We start from the raw sequence: 19425 nt of genomic DNA on the forward strand, positions 1-19425 counted from the left end.
GTAAACCACTATTGTACAGTAAAGCTAGTAATAACCTCACCCCAAGACAACTTTTCTTCCAGATGTAGAGAACATTTTACAAAATGAAAAATAAAAACGCAAGAGAAAATGTGCTTTAATGCGTTTCCATATACTACTGTTACAATCCCCAAACAAAACAAAATCTATCATCTTATTTCTTCAATTATTGTAATGAAGATTACAGTCTAAATATTTATTCACATACAATTTCTTGGCAATATTCAGACTTTTTTTTCAGCACTTTTCTACATTTTTTCATGTGGATATTGAACATATGCATAAAGACAGGTGGATGGAAACAAACTTTTAGTGACTTTGACCCTTAATTAGGGGCAGGCTTTCATTTTATGTGTCTCACATACCTTGCTGTTATTGGAGACAGGGGGTAAAGGTGAGAACATAACCTTCTTCATTTTTGCCATGAAGAAAATGTTTGTGTTGAACACTGAATCCTTTAGTCATACATTTTTATGGGCCTAAAAATAGTGACATTTCAAGACTCTGCTTTAATAAAATACTGGAATCAAAACCACCCTATGATAATTTTTATGGCTTCTTTTTAAAGGTGTCACAAGCAAAACGGGTGGGAATCACTGTCAATACAGAGCCACTGCATGAAACACATTTCAGTTATTTAGTTTATATTGATAAACTGAAAAAAGTAGGTGATAGCAAATATCCAACTTACATGATGAATATCCCCACCAGGGTCTCCAGTGTAGACATTGTCGTGGAAGTTGTGCAAGTAGGGTCAGATCTTTACCACTTCATTCCCCGTCACCTGCTGTCCTCTCACCTGGGCTCTCAGCAAAAGGCTGATCTGCAAAGCCAAAAGAAATTGGTGGTCTCTTTCATAAAGACACTAACTAAGGTTTAAAGTACCAATACAAAGGAAGCTTATTTGGTATTACTCTTAAGAGTAAGATGATAAGAATAATACCACTGTCTCGTCTTTGTATTCAGTACATAGCTGAAATCAGACTGTGATTGGCCTAGTTTAGTGTAAAGTCTGGAAGCAAGGGGAAACAGTGAACCTGCGTCCGTCCAAAATAAGTCAGTAAAACGGACTAATTTACTTGATTTATCCTGTTTTTTGCAACCTGTAGATTAACTGATATGTGAAGATGAAGTACAATTTGTGGTTTTAGATGGTTTACAACAGTCAGATGTAGTGACTGCACTTTTTCTAGATTTTTTTTGTTGTCACAGTGAGTTTACCAATTTGGCTACCATCTACCATTATACCAGCGCACTGGGCATGGAAAACTGACAATGTTTAGCAATCTACTCATTACCCAAAAGCATTACACTGGGCTGGTGGGTGAACTGTTGTTGATCCACACTTATGTAGTTGCAACACATAACTCACTTTGAAATCAGAAAGTGTTTTTTTTATTGATTTAACACTGTTAAACATTGTTATTGTGTATTGAACAAATAAAAAGTTCAAACAGTTTTAGTTAGTAGGAGTTCATTTTGAACAGAGACGGGCTAGCTGTTTACCCCATGCTACTAGATCTAGGCTAAGCTAAGGTAGATACATCCTGACTACAGCTCTGTACATACCACACAGACATGTTGGCAGAAATAAATCAAATAAGTCTATTTCCAAAGTAACTTGACAGGGGAATTTACTTTTTCTATATCTGCAAAGTTTTTAGATATTGCAGTTCAGCCTGAGGGTGAGAAGCTTTGTTTTTTTTCTCAGGTCTTAGTTCATCCCACCTTCACCGCCACCAACAACAATAGTACTTGCACTAAACTCCAGAGTGACTCAGCAGCCAGTGGCAATATTTTTTAGTTTTCTCCCTTTTTGGCTTCTCTTTCTTTCCCTGTTTTTGCCACTCCTTTACACACACCCCCTCCCCCTCCCCGGTTCTCCCTCTTCTGTCTGTCCATTTCTTCTTTGTTTTCGGATGTGGCTTCTCAGTTGGAGGCACGGTGAATGGCTATTGGAGCGACAGTCCATGGTAGAAGAGCAGACACCAAACGCCACATGGGAAGAAGAAAGAGAATGCAACAAGAGGGATGAACATAGAAATGTGCAATGTAGATAAAAGGCACAGCAAGAATTGGATCTGTGTGTTGAGATTTTAGGCCTACAGTCACACATGACGAGTATGCACGTGGATGCTTGTGTATGCGTGTGTATGCCTACACCTGCATCTACCTCTGTACTGAGATGCACAAATGTCAATTTGGGAGAAGACTTCCTTTACTTTTGCTTCTGGAAGAAAGAAAAGACAACAATTATTTAAGTTAAGTTTCGACACTTCTCATTAATCTTTGTGTTCATCTTTCTGTCAAAGAATGTACTTTTGGATTTATTGGTCTTATTTGAAGTTAAATGTTAAAAAAATTTTAAACTTGATTTATTTGCAGAAATGTATTTGATATTAGTTACAGTGGCACACATTTATTGTAGTAGATGGTAATTACATGTCTGTAGGTTTTATATCTGTTTAAACATTGTCCTCAACTCTTGCTCTCACCTTGTTTCTCTCCCAGCAGAAACAGAGCTTTCAACAAGTTGGAAGTCATTCCTTTTGATTTGTGAGAGATTGACTCAAGAGAAATCATTTAAATCTGAACAAACACTCCTTTTTGTCATTTTAGATCTGCGTAAAAGTCCAGAGAAAGGGTTATAAATCTCATCAAAAAATAAGAAATAAATCAGGCATCTCCTTTGTTTATTTGAATTTTACATTCAACTGGGAGTGTTGGAAGGTGAGAACTCTGATTGAGAAGATGACTATATATATATATAAATTTAGCATTTTTAGGAAAATGCTTATTCACTTCCTTCCTGAAATTTAGACATCACTTTCATGTCTGAGCGTGAGGTTTGGAGCTAGAGCTAGAAAACAGAGGAGGGGGTAAAGCTGTGGTGGGTCTTTCCAAAGTGCAGGAATACTACACTAACCCCTAATCAACATAAAAATGAGCAATCTAATAGTAAATATGATTGTAAGACTCTCTTGCAGAGGCAAGAGACGGGGGGGGGAGGGGGTGCTAACATAACGAAAGTTATCACCCCCTGGCTCTAGCTCTGTACTTCACAGGCAAGAAATTCTCATCAAGTTCTCATCCTGCTCTGTACAAAGAAGAGAAGAGGTTTTTTTTCAAAAATGTTAAGCTATTCTTTTAACAATGTGACCCTGGTTTGAGGCAAGGCAGAATTCTTCTGTTGAGCCTGGAGTTGAAGCAGGGCATCAATTTTCAATTTTGCTCAGAAATTTGTGTGAATAATTTGGAGGTTTTAATCAACTGGAATTTAAGGATTTCATTCGTGACTATACACTCACTTTACATCATGCAGACACACAAGTGAATGTGTCGCGCTTCTCATCATTTCATCTTCTCCTTATCCTCTTCTCCCTTCCCTACGTCCACTTGTGAGTGTGTTTGTCACTTTCTCAGAGGCCACTGCTGACATGTTGCTTTTGTCTTATCAATGTACATATGTAAAGTTTCTGTTGTAAAAGAATCTGCATGGGTTTCCATCACAAGCAATAAGGATACTGATACAACTAATAATGTGGGGAGGTTTAATAAGATTTACTCTCAAGCTTACATGAATGTGTGTAGAACATTTAGACGACTGTATAAGTGTGTATGGATGTATGTGTTTATACACATGCATATGCACTAACAAAAGCATGCAGGACAAAAAAATATTCCTAACCTCTCTGAATGCAAGAAGAGGTGGGATGAGCTGACATTATGCATGCCAAAATGCTATACTATTGGTCAAAAAAAAAAAAAAAAAAAAAAAAGACCAAGTTAGGTACTGTAAAGGGTTTGGGGAGGGTGGGAAAGTTTATTTTTGCAGGATAAGGAGAGGTTATGTTTCTAGTAGGTCTAGTATTGCTGCTTTCTTATCAATCTATTGAGATTTATGAGTAACATTAACAATCGTAGATTAAGATTACATTTCCTCTTGTATTTGCTTTTTATTTCACAGAGAACTATTCTGAGAGCCTAGTGCTTATCAGATATATGCAAAAAGAAGCAGTAACTGTGAATTAATGTTAAGAAATGAAAGAAAATCCAGCTTCTTCCATCATTGTCTTGACTCCTCTTCTGCAAGAGAGAGGAAAGACCCTTCTTTTCCCAAGATACCTCCTTACCAAAATGTCCCTGTCCATCATTTTCTTTAGTCTGCTTTTTCATTATCTATCTTCATCATGTGTCATTTCCACATGTCCTGTCCTGTTCTCTACACTTGCATTTGAACTGCACTTACTTTAAAAAGATGTATGCCTCTGCAATGCAAGAATCCAACGATTCAATTCAACCTCAAAACAAAGGATGGGAATGAACCCGCTAGATGACAGGCGAAACTGAGCTGAGCCCCTTTACAGTACCTTTATACCACACCAAGTTTCCTTGTTCATTTAGTTATAATTTTATTGAATCCAGCTTTATATACGAACAGTCATTAGGCAAGCTATATTGGCCAAAATATCAGGTGAACCTAAAAATGACACAACAATCCATTTTCTGACACATTATTTTCTTTTTTTAAGGGTACAAAACACTTGCTTTTTTTTCTGGTTAAGGAATGTTTTCCGGTCAGACTGGGTGTGAAAAATGGTTTCATCCTTGAAGCCAGTCCTATCGTAAACATGAAATACTTCCATTAAAACAAAACGTAAACACCACATACGTATGTCAATTAGTCACATACCCTGCCACTCTAGATCTCCTCATTCATGATAGCAATGGTTGGTTTCAGCAGACATTGGGTTTCCGTTTCAACTCATTTTCACTTGTGATGAATCTGTATTGAATTTATAGAAAATATGTTTTCTATATGGCAGGAAAAGATATTACACCAGCCTTTGCAATCTTATGAATTAGCACATTTTAATTTATATCTAGTGCTAGTGTCCAATGTGAAATGTGCTATGTAGCCCAATGTTTGGCTTGATAATGGGCTATCAATGTTTTTTTCAGCCATTAATCAAATCATCCAAAAACATGTGACAGACCATTGAACGAAGAGACTTTTGGGTCAGGAAGGTTCTAATTCATGATTGAGGCATGTAAGGAGCATAGAAACATACATATTTCTCGAAGTTGGCCAAAATGCCATTTTTAAATGGATGGAGATGTACATCTGTTAAGGGCAAGTTATATGTAATATGTTGCAATGTGCAGAGGATTGGAATTCAAATATTTTCTCTTAGAAATGAGCCTTAGACCAGTTGGATGCTATATGATCATATCAAATGCTTTGAGATCTTCATAGAAGTTGCATTGAATTCCCACGGAGAAACTGCACTGCAGAGGCAACATTCAAAAGTCAAAGTTTGAGGATTTGAATGCGAATTATAACTGGTTCTTACTCAATGTTCTGTAGTATCTGCCTCTTGTTGCCCACGTTTCTCTCCTTTCAATGTATTCACAACTCAGGTATCTCTTTATCAATGTCTCCTTATGTGCTATTTTATTCCTGTTCACCCATGTTTCCTCAAAGATGTACAAACAGAGAACCTAGAAAAAATATGAGCTTTCCACTTTTCTCTGTTCCTGTGAATGCCATGAGCTCTGTCTTATGGCTCCTCCCTCAAAAATGCAGTTTTGCTTTTATTGTCAAACTGTGCTTCCTGTCTTCTCCTTGTGTTATCCCCTCGTCTTTCTGCCATTTCCCAATAACTGTATCTACTCTGTGAGACACCATCCGTTGCCCTGCCCAGGAGCTTCTCAGCAAAACCAAAAAGAAATAGAGGAAAAATTGGAGCACATTCACACCTGAAAAATAAAGATTGGCCGAACAGTGGACTGCACCAAGGACAAAGACAGGAACAGACATTAAAATGAATGAAAAAGACTGGAGTGATGTTGTAGATGGGGAGGAATGGAACAAATGTGCCGTGAAATGATGTGTTCTGAGTGGATTGTCTGCCAAGCAGCATCAGAGGGAGGAGATGGAGAAGGAATAGTTTGGGCAAGACAAGAAAATGTGGTGATGATGATGGAGGAAAGAAAGAAAGAAAGAAGCAAAAATCGCTTCTACATGTAAGAATGTGTATCTCACTGTTCCTGCGCATTGTTCGCTTCTTGTGTTGTATTTCGTCACTTCCAGTGTGTGGTTATGTGTCAGTGTTACATTTTGTTTTATGTTCTGTGTGTTTTCGTGTTGTGTGCTGCATTGTTTCCCTACCTTTTTTTTCTGTAGCTTTGTGTTCACCACACCTTGGTCAAACTGCCTACCAACCAATGTCTGTTCTGTCCCCCACAGGTGCAGGACAATTGTAGCTTGTCATTTGAGCAAACACAAACTGCAGAAAACCCAGAAAATAATTTTTAAAAATGACCTAATATGATGCAGTAAACCCTGCCTGTTTGATATTAAAGTGGGATGAAGCAAAAGCTAAACATTTTGTTTATTTGGCCAAGGTCTGGTCTGTATATTTGGAGGACACACAAATTTAGCTCTTCTAAGCTCCTGGTCTAGATTGCAGCCCAGTCCTTGGTGGCTGCAGTCCTCTGAAAACTGAAATCTTTTTGATTTCACCAAGTTTTTGATCGCTGTGTCTCATCAGTGTAATTCCTATTCAACTATTTGTTTTATCAGACGACTTAACAGCCTCCCAAGGACTCCTGCAGATGTGTATCCTGTATGTATGGGTTACAGAGCAGGAAATCTTTTTTTGTGTATCACATTCAAGCTTGGTGTTCTCCATGTATTTGCATGTTGGCTCGGTTAGGCAAGCTTTGTAGTTATTTTTTGTTGTTGTTTCTTTGGGCTTTAGTGCTGTGTTACTTCTATCCATTCCTTTGCCTTTGTGTTTCACTATTTCATATTAAGTATAACTGGAAACTACAAATTTATTAAGGAACTCTCAGTCTGCCATTGTAGAAGTCTTTCAGCTTTTACATTCTTCCTTCAATTTAAGAGAATTTTGTTTGACAGATTGTGCAACTGTAGTAAAGACAGAAGGCTTTCTATAATGGCTAACACTATAAATCTTATTTATAACATTACAGGAATTCATTCCACCTCTTTGCCAGCAGCATTTTTGGGATTTAATGTTATGATGTTATAGCAGTAGGCAAACCAACTGTCAACATTATGGGCATTAATTTTGCCAGTGATTGCAGTTATTGCATTGTATTTTATATTTTGTGTGATGAACACACAAATAAATGCTACAGACGAGGGTGTAAGTTTGTCCTTGTTACTGGGCATAATGGAGTATATGAAATATATCGTAAGTTGTGCTTGACTTTTTCAAGTTGACCCCAAAAGCCAAATAAATTGCTGCCTTACAAAGCATTCAACCAATCAAATATTTGATACATGTTACTATGTATCTTTACTGAATAATTTGACTCACTGACCATCAGTTATGGCATGTTACAGTAAACTGCAATTAACATGTTTAATCTTCTTTACAACCATTGTACAACCCCAACGACTTGGACCAAGAAGGTAGTGCAGCTGCTGTTTCCAAAGCTTATTGCAAGGGCACAGTAATAACCAAAAGCTACTCAGATGCAGTTTGGTCAACTCTGTTCTTTTCTTAACTGGATTTTGTGTGGTTGAATAATGACAGGATATGGTTTAGTGATATCCTAATGAGTGAAAACGTAACTGAAGCTAAAATAGAAGGTAATAAATATAGGATTTGAAAAGTGCAGGGGTCATGTGCCCTCTGACGAGTACTTTCACCCTTGGCTACAGCCAATTAATGATTAAGCACAATAGTGCAGTTCCAGTTGTTAGCTTTTTCTGGACCTGTCAACCACATCACCTTCCTCATCAGCAGATGTGAGTTTGCTCATTTGTCATGGGAATGACCTTTCTGTGGTTAGACGATGTCATGAGATGTTTTAGATAGTAAAAAAATAGCAATCCAACAATTTAAAAAATACTTACAAGATATAAGATAAACAGTCCTTGACTGACACACACACACACACACACACACACACACACACATATATATGTATATATATATATATATATATATATATATATACATATATATGTCAAAACAATGTCAAAAAAGAAAAAAAAAATATATATATATATATATATTCTTTTTTTGACATTGTTTTTTTTTACCTTAATAATTATTTAAAATCTACAGTTTTAAGAGGGTAAATGTGTAATTTCTGAACTTGTCCTACACAGTTTATGTAAAATCTTAACCTAGTGAAGCTACAAAATGTAATGTACTAAAAAAGACAATATGACCTCTTAAAATCTCACCTCTTCAGTTTTATAAAACTCATGAGGTTCCATGAAAAGCTAATTTTAAAGTAAAAATGCCTCAAAATATTTGTTAAAGGGAAACATTTATTTTTAAATCTGAGTACTGTGGACAACACTTTTGGAAATCAGTTTATTATTAGGCAAAAGCAAATTTCTCTTTATATACAGCACTTTGGTAAATATATGTAATGCATTAATTATTTATCACCACTCCTCCCTATTGACGTGGCAGAAATGTCTTTATGGACAGCTCCACCTGTTGATGAGGACTATGACCACGACAAGTGGTTAAAAGCTCCAGAAAAAAAAGTAAACAGAATTTGTAAAACTTCTCAAAAATATTTTGTCCTCAATTGCATGTAAGGCCAAAATGTAAGATGTATACCAACAAAAAAAAATGCTTGTAGCCCGTATTGATGCTTTTGGCAAACAGGCCCACATGTGATGTGGTCTACACTAGATTTCAGAAAGATAGCATGTCATTTTGAGCAGTGTGATGGTGGGTAAAATAATTGTCACAGATCTCATAATTATTTGGAACCTACTTAAATGTTGCAATATTCTTGTTTACACCATGCAAATCATGTAATTATTCTAATTGTATGCTTAGTTCTCTGGTGTGCCCTCTGGTGAAATCCTCGAGTAACATGCAGAGAATAAGTATTTCTAAAGTTCATAGAAACTATGTTTTAAATTATAGGTTTACCAAATAGGTTGCATCATTAAAACCTAACAAGTGTCTTAGTTTATAATGACTTTACTGGAAACCCAGTCAAATAAGACAGGAAGTCAGTGTGGCATTACAATGACTACTTCCAAAAAAACTAAATTCAAAAAATGTAAGAGCTGCAAAATATGGCTCTTTTTTGAGGTATTTATTTTATTTTGGTCTACATATATGTATTTTAAAGTTAATAGTGTTAATATTGTTTCATTGATGGGAATGTCAGATTATGGAAACTTCTCATTAGGATAACATTTAACAATTTTAAATTGACATAGTTACTAATCAGCATTCATCAAGTGGCCGGTCAAGCATGTTGACAGTAATCCAAGTTAGTCTTTTCACAATGGATAGGCCACATATTAGCATGCTAACATTGGCTTTGTAAATTGGTACAGTTAGTTACACAGCAGTTACAGGTTGTAATTGAGCACTGAACTTTGTAAAGACTCATTAAAGACTTACAATAGGACTATATTTTAATTTAGGAACAGCTAGTGATGCCAGTGCCAGGAATATAACATGCCATACCAATGAAAGCAAACATTACTTTACCCACCAGCATCATTTCACTGATTGACAGCGTGCGCATAGTGGACTTCTAGTTTGATCTTCACTAGATTTGTTTATTGATCAATCCATGTAAAATCCCAATCCCAATACATAAATCCTTTATCATCTTTTCTAGTTTTAGCTCTTAAATTATAATGATCTATTTATGGATTGTAAACTTTTCATACACCCTTCAGGAGGCGTTTACACTTGATGCCATTGTCTGGTGTCAGAGATCAATAGTCGTTACTTATTCAGTTCAAATCACTAAACTTTCCTTTCTTTTTGTCTTTCAGTGCTTAGTTTCTAATCCACCCATCACTTTCTCTACAAGAAGAGGAAAACTCTAAACTCTAAACTGCTGTTCCTCCATCTCCTGCAATGGGATTTCACTGTGGAAATTGTGAGGGAAATAGAGGGAAAGAGAAAAAGAACAAAGTGTCACTGACTCTCCGACGTGAACATTTCAATCATATTCAACCCGATGAAGAAAATGCTTGTGATCACATGTAAGCCATTTAACATGGGAGACCAAATGTTTCCACCTGTTTTGACAGACTTGGATCTGGAAACCATGTGAAAAAGATGTCCTCTATTTTCAACAACAGTGTGTGATCATTTTTCATGTGGCTTTCCTGACTACTCTAATTTCAAAAAGCTGTATCTACTGCTGTTTCCAGTGAATGTTCAAATATTTCGACATGCAAAGCACTATGCAAGGTGGCGGATGTTCCATCGTGATGTCTAACTGCTCCAATAGTGTCTGATCAAGTGTTGCTGCTGGGCTGACCTGCTAATCTCTACAGAGCTACAGGACTTGGAACAGCAGGCTAAAATCGACTCATACATATCAGAAAACGCCAGCCATATCACACGTATATGATCCTGTCTATTTAATCATCCAAATCTTCCAGGAAAGTGTTGACTGAACATCTTGGGACTTCATGTTCAGCTGATCATTTTAAATACTGAGATCTCCACAGATGTATAAGAGCCAGCTTTAATCCACCCTGAGATGGAATTTCACCCAAAGTCAGACAAGAGGATGGATGCACCTGTTAGGATGAACAAACACTCTCAAAGACACAAAACTGGCAATAACATCTGCTGGAATAAAGCAGGTGTCACTAAAGACGAAGCTGTGACTGACCCTCTTTCTCTCTTTTTCACTCTATCTTTCCCTCTTAAGTCTTTACGATATATTGCTTCACCACCCCCACCCCTTCCCTGCATCTCAGCATTGCTACTACTCCTCCTCTTCGGCAAATCTGCATCGCATGAATAAAATCAATTTAAACCAGAATAAAGACATAATGGATTGATATAAAAAAAAAAAAAAAAGTGGGACAGACAGAAGGGAAGGAGTCCATGCAAGGGGGAGAGGCATTTCTTAGATTTCGATTTGTTTCACCCAGCAATGACAATGCAAATTCATCATCATCCTTCAAGGTACTTTTTAAACCCCCAAGTGGCTGCTATTATGTACAAAAGAGCATTTCCAGCAGCATACTACTCTCTGTGAAGGCATGATGAATGAGGAGAAACTTCTCCTTTGAGAGAAAGATGGAGGGAAAGGGATTCTGCAGACCATACACTCTATACCTCTGGGGATGTAGGAGAAGACAGAGGCTTTTTAAAGGAAGCAGGTATTCAGTACTAGAGAAGGAACATGCTTGAGAAACTATTCAAGGGACGAAAAAAAAAATAGACTGATTGCAAATTGGAAATGCATTTTTATGCCATTGTTTATCAGCATGAATATTCTGCATGACTTCTGCAAGCCACTCTGATCTCCCCATGAATTACAGGGCTAGAAATTGAGAATTTAAATGTAAACATTTAACAAAATGTTAATATGCAACAGTAAAAAATGTAGGATTGTTTGAAAAAGTTTTTCTCCATTTATTTGTATTGATAAAATGCATATAATCCAGAAAAAAAGGGTTTCAGCACCTATCCTCATTTGTTTTCTTCAAAAAATCTTAGGAGAACCTACCCCTCCCTACTGAACTCTCTAAAATCTCACAGCTTCCGCAAGTATTTATTCTGCTACTACAAATTTGTCTACTGCTACTACTACTTAAACTTCTTATGTGGCTGCTAGTCTCTTTTTTCTCCTTTTCTTCTCTTTCCTCTTCCTCTTGAAACCCTTCCAATAACCCTTATATGTAATTCCCTCCCTTGGCAGCTGTATGTGTCTGTATCACTATCTGGACCCAGGACTATCAAAATGATGTTTAACTCAACTGTGCTGTCCACTTCAAGATGTCACTCATTCTGGATGTTTGAATTGAAAATGACTATGGACCCTTTCTTCTGAACTTTCTTCTTGACCCTGATAGCCAAGGCATCACCACACCATGGATAATAAGGTCATCTGGGGTCTGGGGTCAAGATCAAGACAAAAGAAGGTACAATGTATTTTTTTACTCACAGAGGGATTCTGTCTTTTTATTTCATCCGGAAAAGGGAAGCCTCATCATCCAGAAATGTTGTACAGCTAGCTCAGATTTATGTCTATTTCTTTCCCCGAGCAACGATTAACTTTTTTGATCATTTCTTTAATTATTTTTTTGTCAGAGTTGGGGCAATCATTAATTCATCGTGTATGGGGTTTGGGTAAGGGTCAATTAATTTCTTATGAGGTTAGAGTTAAATTCATATCATGCTGTAAATGTCCCTCGTGTGAACAAACAGATTTCTAGCCAGGGTTTTAAAAATACCAAAATGTGCTAGCTAACCACCTAAGAAAATTTGAAGACCACAAAAAATTCTGCAAATTTCTCAAAGCCTGATTTCTTGTGAAATACCGACATGACCTCAGTGTTCTCAGTGTTAGCTAAGAAAATTGGGTAAAAAGAAAAAAACGACGCTAGCTCAAAAAACATAAAGGAAAAAAATATGCTACTCACGAGATTTAGACAGAAATTGAAGGATTTCATCTGCAAATGCTCGGTCAAGAGGCTTTTTCATGGTGTAGCTTCACCAAATCTATCCTTTGACTCTGTCGGAGGATCAAAGAATCCAATATTGAATGACAGTTCCTGTAATATTTCTTACTAATGGGTCATTTCTTCTTAATTTTACTTTTATTTTCAAAATGGCTCAGAAAAAGGGAAATCACATCTTCATGTTGTTTTTCATGATGCATAACAGTGTAGCTTAGTTTAAAGGTTAATTTACTGAATTCAATTTGGCAATAAGTCATCACCAAATTAAAATCGTATTCCCTTATAATACCATCTTAAATTAATGAGTCCATTTGGCACAACATAGACCCTCAAGTGATTGTATTATATTTCATGTCCTTGGAAAATGTTAGAAAAACTACTTATTACCAAATGGCTGGCCTAGTTAGCAGCGAAGCCATATTCATGATGGCATGTCAATTGATGCCATTTTTATTTGCCAAACTTGTTGTCAGAACAATAAATGATTTGCTGTGCTAAAACATCAAGTAACTACTATATAAGTGACCTGACTGTAAAGCCCTTGGTTTATACAATAATATACTATATCGCCAAACAACGTGTGTGATGTGGTGGTGGTTCCCCCAGGGTGACAGTCAGCCATCTTGGCTGTGCCCAAATAAGGTGGATCAGCAGAAGCAACAGAAGGGCTGCGGGGAAATGTTTTTTCACACAATCTGTGGACAGATTTAGATAAACTACATAAACAAGGGTAAATATACAAATAGATTAATGTCTTTAAAGTTGGTAAAAGCAGTTTGGGTGGCCTAAAACCTTACAAGAAAAAGGTCAAAATTCTGACAAATGAAAGAAAAAACAAACAAACATTTGGACCCAAGAGACAAAAATTGCACAGCTAGTATTTGGAGACAGGTCTGTACGCCCGTTGACACAGTTTTTGCCAAACTCTCCTTCATGCTTTTAAATAAGGGCTATTGAGCTAAATAAGCTGTCTCTAGCAAGCCATTACTTCTTCTTTTTTTTTTTAAGTTGTTGTGAGAATGGTAAATGGTGTCTTGCTTTAAGACCTTAGTAGTTTCAAAGCGTGTTTACAATTTTCCTCCCAGTCACCGCCTCAAACACACATTTACACACTAATTACAGCAGAGCTGCCATGTGAAGTGCTTGCCCGCCATCGGGAGCAACTTTGGGTTCAATGTCTTTCCCAAGGACAATTTTGGCAGTTTGAACCACTAATGTTAGGAATGGTGGGCAATCTGTTCTGCTATTGGAGCCACAGCCCATCACATGTAGGTCTGATAAAGTTTAGACCGACACTCTTTCTCTTGATATCAATTCTAATCCAACTCAATTCCATAGATTTGATTTTCTTTGCATTATTGAGGACTCTGAGAGTGTGCTTGACACCCTTTGTGCACTTGGTGAATTTTGGATTTGGATAGTTCTAGGCATCCAAAGACAACATGATGGTTAACTTCAGCCAAGCTACCAGACCTTGGCTGAACCCAAGTTTGGAGATTTGGATTCAGGCAAGGTCCAGCAGACAACTGAAATGTCCATCTTATTTCTTTGCAAACACTGCAATCATATTTGAAGATTAATGTACATTATAGTGTAGTAGTAGTAGTGTAGCATTTACAGTGTATGCAGCCATGACAACTGAATCCAATAACTTAAAGGGCCAAGGCTAAAACACAGAATACATCCCCCTACTGGCAACATATTAAGTTTGATTTGCACTACATTTATTATTTGGCATCCACAAAATTAGTTTACAGGGTCTTGCTCTACAGCGGGAAGTTTTACCATGTGTTTTTTGCCGTTTCTTTCTGTGATTTTTTTTTCTGTATAATTCTGGGGGGAGTCTTAACAAATGGCAGGGAGACAGAAATCAAATTGAAAACAGGGCCTATCTCAGGAATGTTTTAAAGGAAGTGGAATTGCAAGATATAATAGTGTTGCAGGATGTATTTTTAAGAAAGTTCAAATGCTAATTTAAATGAACATTCTGATCCTTTCAATAAGTACACCTGAATCTGTACAACTTTACTTGAAGTCTGGAGGTAGATTTTTCTGTCTAAAATGCAGTTGTCTTTCCACACTATGCAAGAGTGTGGACATTTTTAAGCGGTAATGTATAGGAGGTATCGGTTTTGGATATTTCATATCACCTCCTGAAGGTATATAGTGCAGCTTCAGAAATGTCAAAAATAGTAACAGTCTATCATGAACTGTATTGTAGCTATTCCAAGGTAAACACTACTTCTGTCAGTGTCATTAATTTTGTTGTGTATATATATAGGCATATATGCCTTTATATAGGCATTTTCAATTATGATAGATAATATTTTCAAACATGCAATGCATGTTACAATGAACTGTCATTGTGAAGATTATAACAATGCATCCATGCATTTGTACACAAGCATGCTATAAACACAAAGAGAGCTGATGAACACACCAAATTGGGAGACAGGCTTATCATTGTGCTGTTGGAATCAATTGATTTTGTGTCTTGTGGGGTTTATTGGGTTTTGTCAGGGAGGCAAACACAATGATTTATTGCATAATGAATGCATACAATGCATACTACAATGGCCTCACCCCTCTCTGTGGATGTAAACATTTGACCATTAAAATGATATAGAATTTAGAATATACTCTCTATCAACATTTGTAAGAATATTGCCAAAATTTGTATAACCCATGAAGTTCTTGTATTTATTGTTAGCTGTAGTTCATGCAGGTAAAGGATTTTACCACAACAACTGAACATCTCAAATGCAATGCAGTATTGAACGGGAACCCTGTTGTTTCAGTGTAGCCTACTGGACATCCAAAAAGTTGAGATTTGTCAAAGAGAGTTTTTTGATATCCAGATATACAGACTTATAATCACTAAAACAGGCCAAACTCCAAAACTGCTGAAGCTACAGTTCTTTGTCATTCGTGATCTCTTCTAAGGCATCAGAATACCCTTGACAAGTAATGTGATTTTTTTTTTTTTTTTTTTTTTTTTTTTAGTGTAAATTGGATGTGCCCATTTGCAATTATTTTGCTCTGTCATTCTTAAATATTTTGGTTTGTAGGCTACTGTAACAGAAAACCTAATGGTCTAACCAGAAACTATTTTGGGTCTTTGCTGTCCCCTTAATGAGGGACTCCTCATGAAACAAATGCATGCATACAATTACATAAGTCTGGAGAGGAGGCCATATTGCTGTGTCCAGAGGCTGCAAATGTTCATTTTGTACCAAAAAATGTGCAAGTCCAAAACAAATTACAAAATCATTTATAAACATAAATTTTTCACAATGAAGTAACATATTCAATCCTCTAGTATCCTGCAAAGATGACCTTTGGATCATCCTAAGTTTTACATCATTTTGCTCCTCTCCATCCAATTTCATCACGCATGTTACTTCAAAAGACTCATGATGGCTGCACAGTTCTAGAAATAAACAGAAACCTTTGTTACTCCACTTCAGTGCAGGGTGGGGGGGTGAGCAGAACAATAATTGTACAAGCTCTTTTTCTAGGGTTTCGGTTATGTGTGCATAAGCATGTGTATAAGAATGTGTGTTTGTATAAATGACATGTAAGAGAGGAAGCATGCTGTGCAGACTGACCAAATCCACAACCCTGTGAGACAGCTGAGCTACCCAATACAGCTATATCTACTTCAAACCCAAACAATGAGCAAACAAATTAAGACATGATGCAGTGGAGCAGCCTGGCCTGCCCACTGTCACATCCCCACAGTTCTTTAATGCTACTTGGAAGTCTGTATAAAGGCAATTCAGGAAGTCAGTGGGTGTTTTCCTTTAACAGCAAAAGAGGAGCAACTAGTGTGACATCACTGACTTGGATACGGTCAAAAATCCACTGTGCAAGTGTATTTTGTCATAAGATTATTTTGGTGAATGAATGAACTTGCTCAGCCTCGACAATGTTTTGTGTCAGTTTGTAGCTTGCATGTTAGGCTCCTGAACTCAAGTCTGCATTTCCTGCAGCAACCTCTCTTTCTCACCTATCCTCCCCCACCTTCTCCTTCAGTTACTCTGAGGAAGAGTTTCTTTTTGCATCCCTTGTTCTTGTGTTTTGTACCCTATTTTGTCAAGATGAATCCAAAATGCATGGGTTGAAAACTTAAAATAATGATGACTTTAACTTTATTGTGAATGACCTCATGAAGGGAAGCCTCTCCTGTCGACCAAATGCAATCTTCCCTTCATCCTTTCTCTGTCAAGTTAGACAAGAACTGTGGAACTTGACAACTTTTTTGTTTCTTTTCATACTATAGTTCAAGAGTGGACTTTTCTCAAAGAGTAGCAGTCCTGTCTAGACACAAAGCAAGGCTCAGTTTCACGAGTACTGCTATGGTTTGCTAAAAGCTTTGATGTTTGTTTGGGTAATCAACCAGAGTAATTGGTTGTTTTTCCATGTTATCATTTCAGAACCAAACATATTCTTAGCTTATCTTTCACAGAATCCTGAATGCTTATGTCACAGAAAACATTTTTCTTTTGCTTCTCTACTTTACTTGCCTGTTTGTAAGTTATTTTCACTGGTTTGACTGGTTTCTTCTCATCCTGTACTCATTTTTACTTGACTTCTTTTGCGGGGTTCAAATGACTGTTTGAAAAGTTTATTATCTCATGGTCTCACCTTGGATATGAATAGCTGGTTTACAGCCATGGTAAGAAGGTAGAGAAAAAAAGGTAGACAAGCAAAACGACGAGAGGCTTCCCTTAATTATTGGGTTTTGATAGAGACTGATGCTGGATCTGATTTTATTATCACTACACTAGAGAGAGAAACGTTTAGAAATGGGGAAAAAACAATCAAGACCTGTATAAATTATATGTCAATGGAATGTTTGTTATTTACTTTTTCTATTTTTGAAACATGTAAAAGAACAAAAAAGGTGAAACTGTAATAATTCAACAGCATTTGTGAAAAAGAGACTTAAAAAATCCCAGTTCTGCTGTTAAAACATATGAAGGTTTGAATGTGAATGCTGATTTACCTAAGTAACTCCTCCTTTACTGATAGGAAATAAAAATCAGATGAATAGTGCTTAAAAAAAAAAAAAAATCAAAAACTACTGAAAAAAAAGCAATTTCAGTTTGGAGAGAAAAAAAAGTCAAAAACGTAATAAAAACATTAAAACCTTGTAAAAATGTTATGTTATTGTCCTGTGCCTTTTTAATAGTTTGCTTATTTTTCATACACACATACTCATTCCATAGTTTAGACTAAAGACTAATATCCCTTAATTACAGCACCCAATACTGGACACACACAAAAATTAATTGAAGGGTGCAACAGACTGGCTGAACGCAGTGTTGAGAAAGTAAGCCCAAGAGTTCAGTAATGTGTCCTGAAAATCACAAAAATCAGCAATGAAAGCAATGCTCATATTTATGTAGTGAGCACATTGTAGAACTGACAGGAACATGGAGAATATGGTGTAGGATGGATGCAAGCTGAAGAAAAGAAGTCATCTTTTGTGTCCCTGATCGAAGGAAAACCTGAACACAACATGAGTAGAGTCCTCATTATTCCCATTCCCAGAAAAGATCCGCTGAACAGCAATCAAAGTTCTCATGTTAGCAGTTTATTTTCCACAATTTCAGTGTTGAGCGATGTGCAAAAAGCAACAACAACAACACTAATCCTATCCAAAACCTCCCTGGAAAAATACAAGGACAAGGCTCAGACCTAATTCCTAAATTATAAACATCAGAAAAATTATTTTCCACAAAAGGGCCTCTCTATCCTAATATTGACAGTATACAATTATTCCCCAAAGTTACTGAACAGACTTTTCTACTATCTCTCAATTCAATTCCATAAACACTAATCACAAATACTCAACATGAACCACTCTAAGGTCTGTTCTCCATTGTTGGAAAGAGAAATTAGGGGGATGGGATAGGGCCAGCTGGTTCTTAAAGCCTCCTCATTAACTAATTAGCCAACACCAACCCCCTGCAGTTCGTCTCCAGAGCAGTGTTGGTATGGAGGACACGGTGATCTACCTGCTGTACCGATCCATCTCTCACCTGGAGAACACTGGCAACACGGTGAGGGTCATGTTCTCTGACTTCTCCAGCGCGTTCAACACCATTAAGCCATCACTTCTGGGCGGGAAGCTGGAAGGAGGTGGAGGGACCTGGAGTGGATGGCCGCCTGACTGCATGGACCATTAACTACCTCACCAACAGACTTCACGACTGTGTGTCTGATGTGGTGGTCTGCAGCACGGGGGCCCTGAAGGGCACCTCCCCCTTCCTGTTCTCCCTGTACACCTCCCCCTTCCTGTTCCTCCATCTTTCTGTTCTCCCTGAACACCTCCCCCTTCCTGTTCCTCCATCTTCCTGTTCTCCCTGTACACCTCAGACTTCAGGTACAACACTGACTTTTGCCACATCCAGAAGTTCTCTGATACAGCCATCGTTGGACAGGTATCAGAAGGGAACGATCTGGAGTACAGGGAGGTCATCGCTGACTTCGTCCACTGGTGTTGATCTCATTCACCAGCGCATTAACGCCAGGAAGAAGAAGGGGATGCTGATTGATTTCCACAGGAAGGAAACACCACCTCCACCGGTGAACATCCAGGGATTGGACATGGACATTGTGAACACTTATGAATTCCTGGCTGTTCACCTCAACAATAAACTGGACCGGTCGGACAACACGGATGTCCTCTTCAAGAAGGACCAGAGTTGACTCCATCTGCTGAGAAGACTGAGGTCCTTCAGAGTCTGCAGGTCTCTGCTGCGGACGTTTCAAGACTGTGCGGTGGCGTCAGACCATCTTGCATGCAGCGGTCTGCTGGAGCTGTGCAGGAACAGAGGACCAGGAGGTCAAAGTTCAGATCTGTCCTGGACAGTCCTCTGGACTCCATAGAGGAGGTGGGGGGAGAGGAGGGTGTTAGCCAAGTTGACATAGATCATGGACAC

The 19425-nt window shown here is 37.6% G+C and overlaps 1 protein-coding gene across 11 annotated transcripts in view; it reads left to right on the plus strand.

Moving 5' to 3' along the window:
- Positions 1 to 17642, plus strand: part of LOC138214248 (voltage-gated potassium channel KCNC1-like) — a 124447-nt gene extending 106805 nt beyond the window's left edge. For 5 of the 11 annotated variants that reach the window (XM_069175665.1, XM_069175669.1, XM_069175670.1 and 2 more), the window contains 2 exons: positions 1952 to 6045; positions 9821 to 17642. Coding sequence is in view for 3 of the 11 variants with exons in the window: in XM_069175670.1 (XP_069031771.1) it covers positions 1952 to 1995 (44 nt within the window). In the remaining 8 variants the exon portion in view is untranslated. Of the gene's footprint in view, positions 6046 to 9820 lie in introns of all 11 variants that reach the window. The other 6 variants (XM_069175662.1, XM_069175663.1, XM_069175664.1 and 3 more) reach the window with 2 other exon arrangements.
- Positions 17643 to 19425: the final 1783 nt, after the last annotated feature.

This window comes from Embiotoca jacksoni, unplaced genomic scaffold, assembly GCF_022577435.1.
Source record: "Embiotoca jacksoni isolate LCO1_2020_lvr unplaced genomic scaffold, fEmbJac1.0.p SCAF_69, whole genome shotgun sequence".
NCBI classification, from domain to species: Eukaryota; Metazoa; Chordata; class Actinopteri; family Embiotocidae; genus Embiotoca; species Embiotoca jacksoni.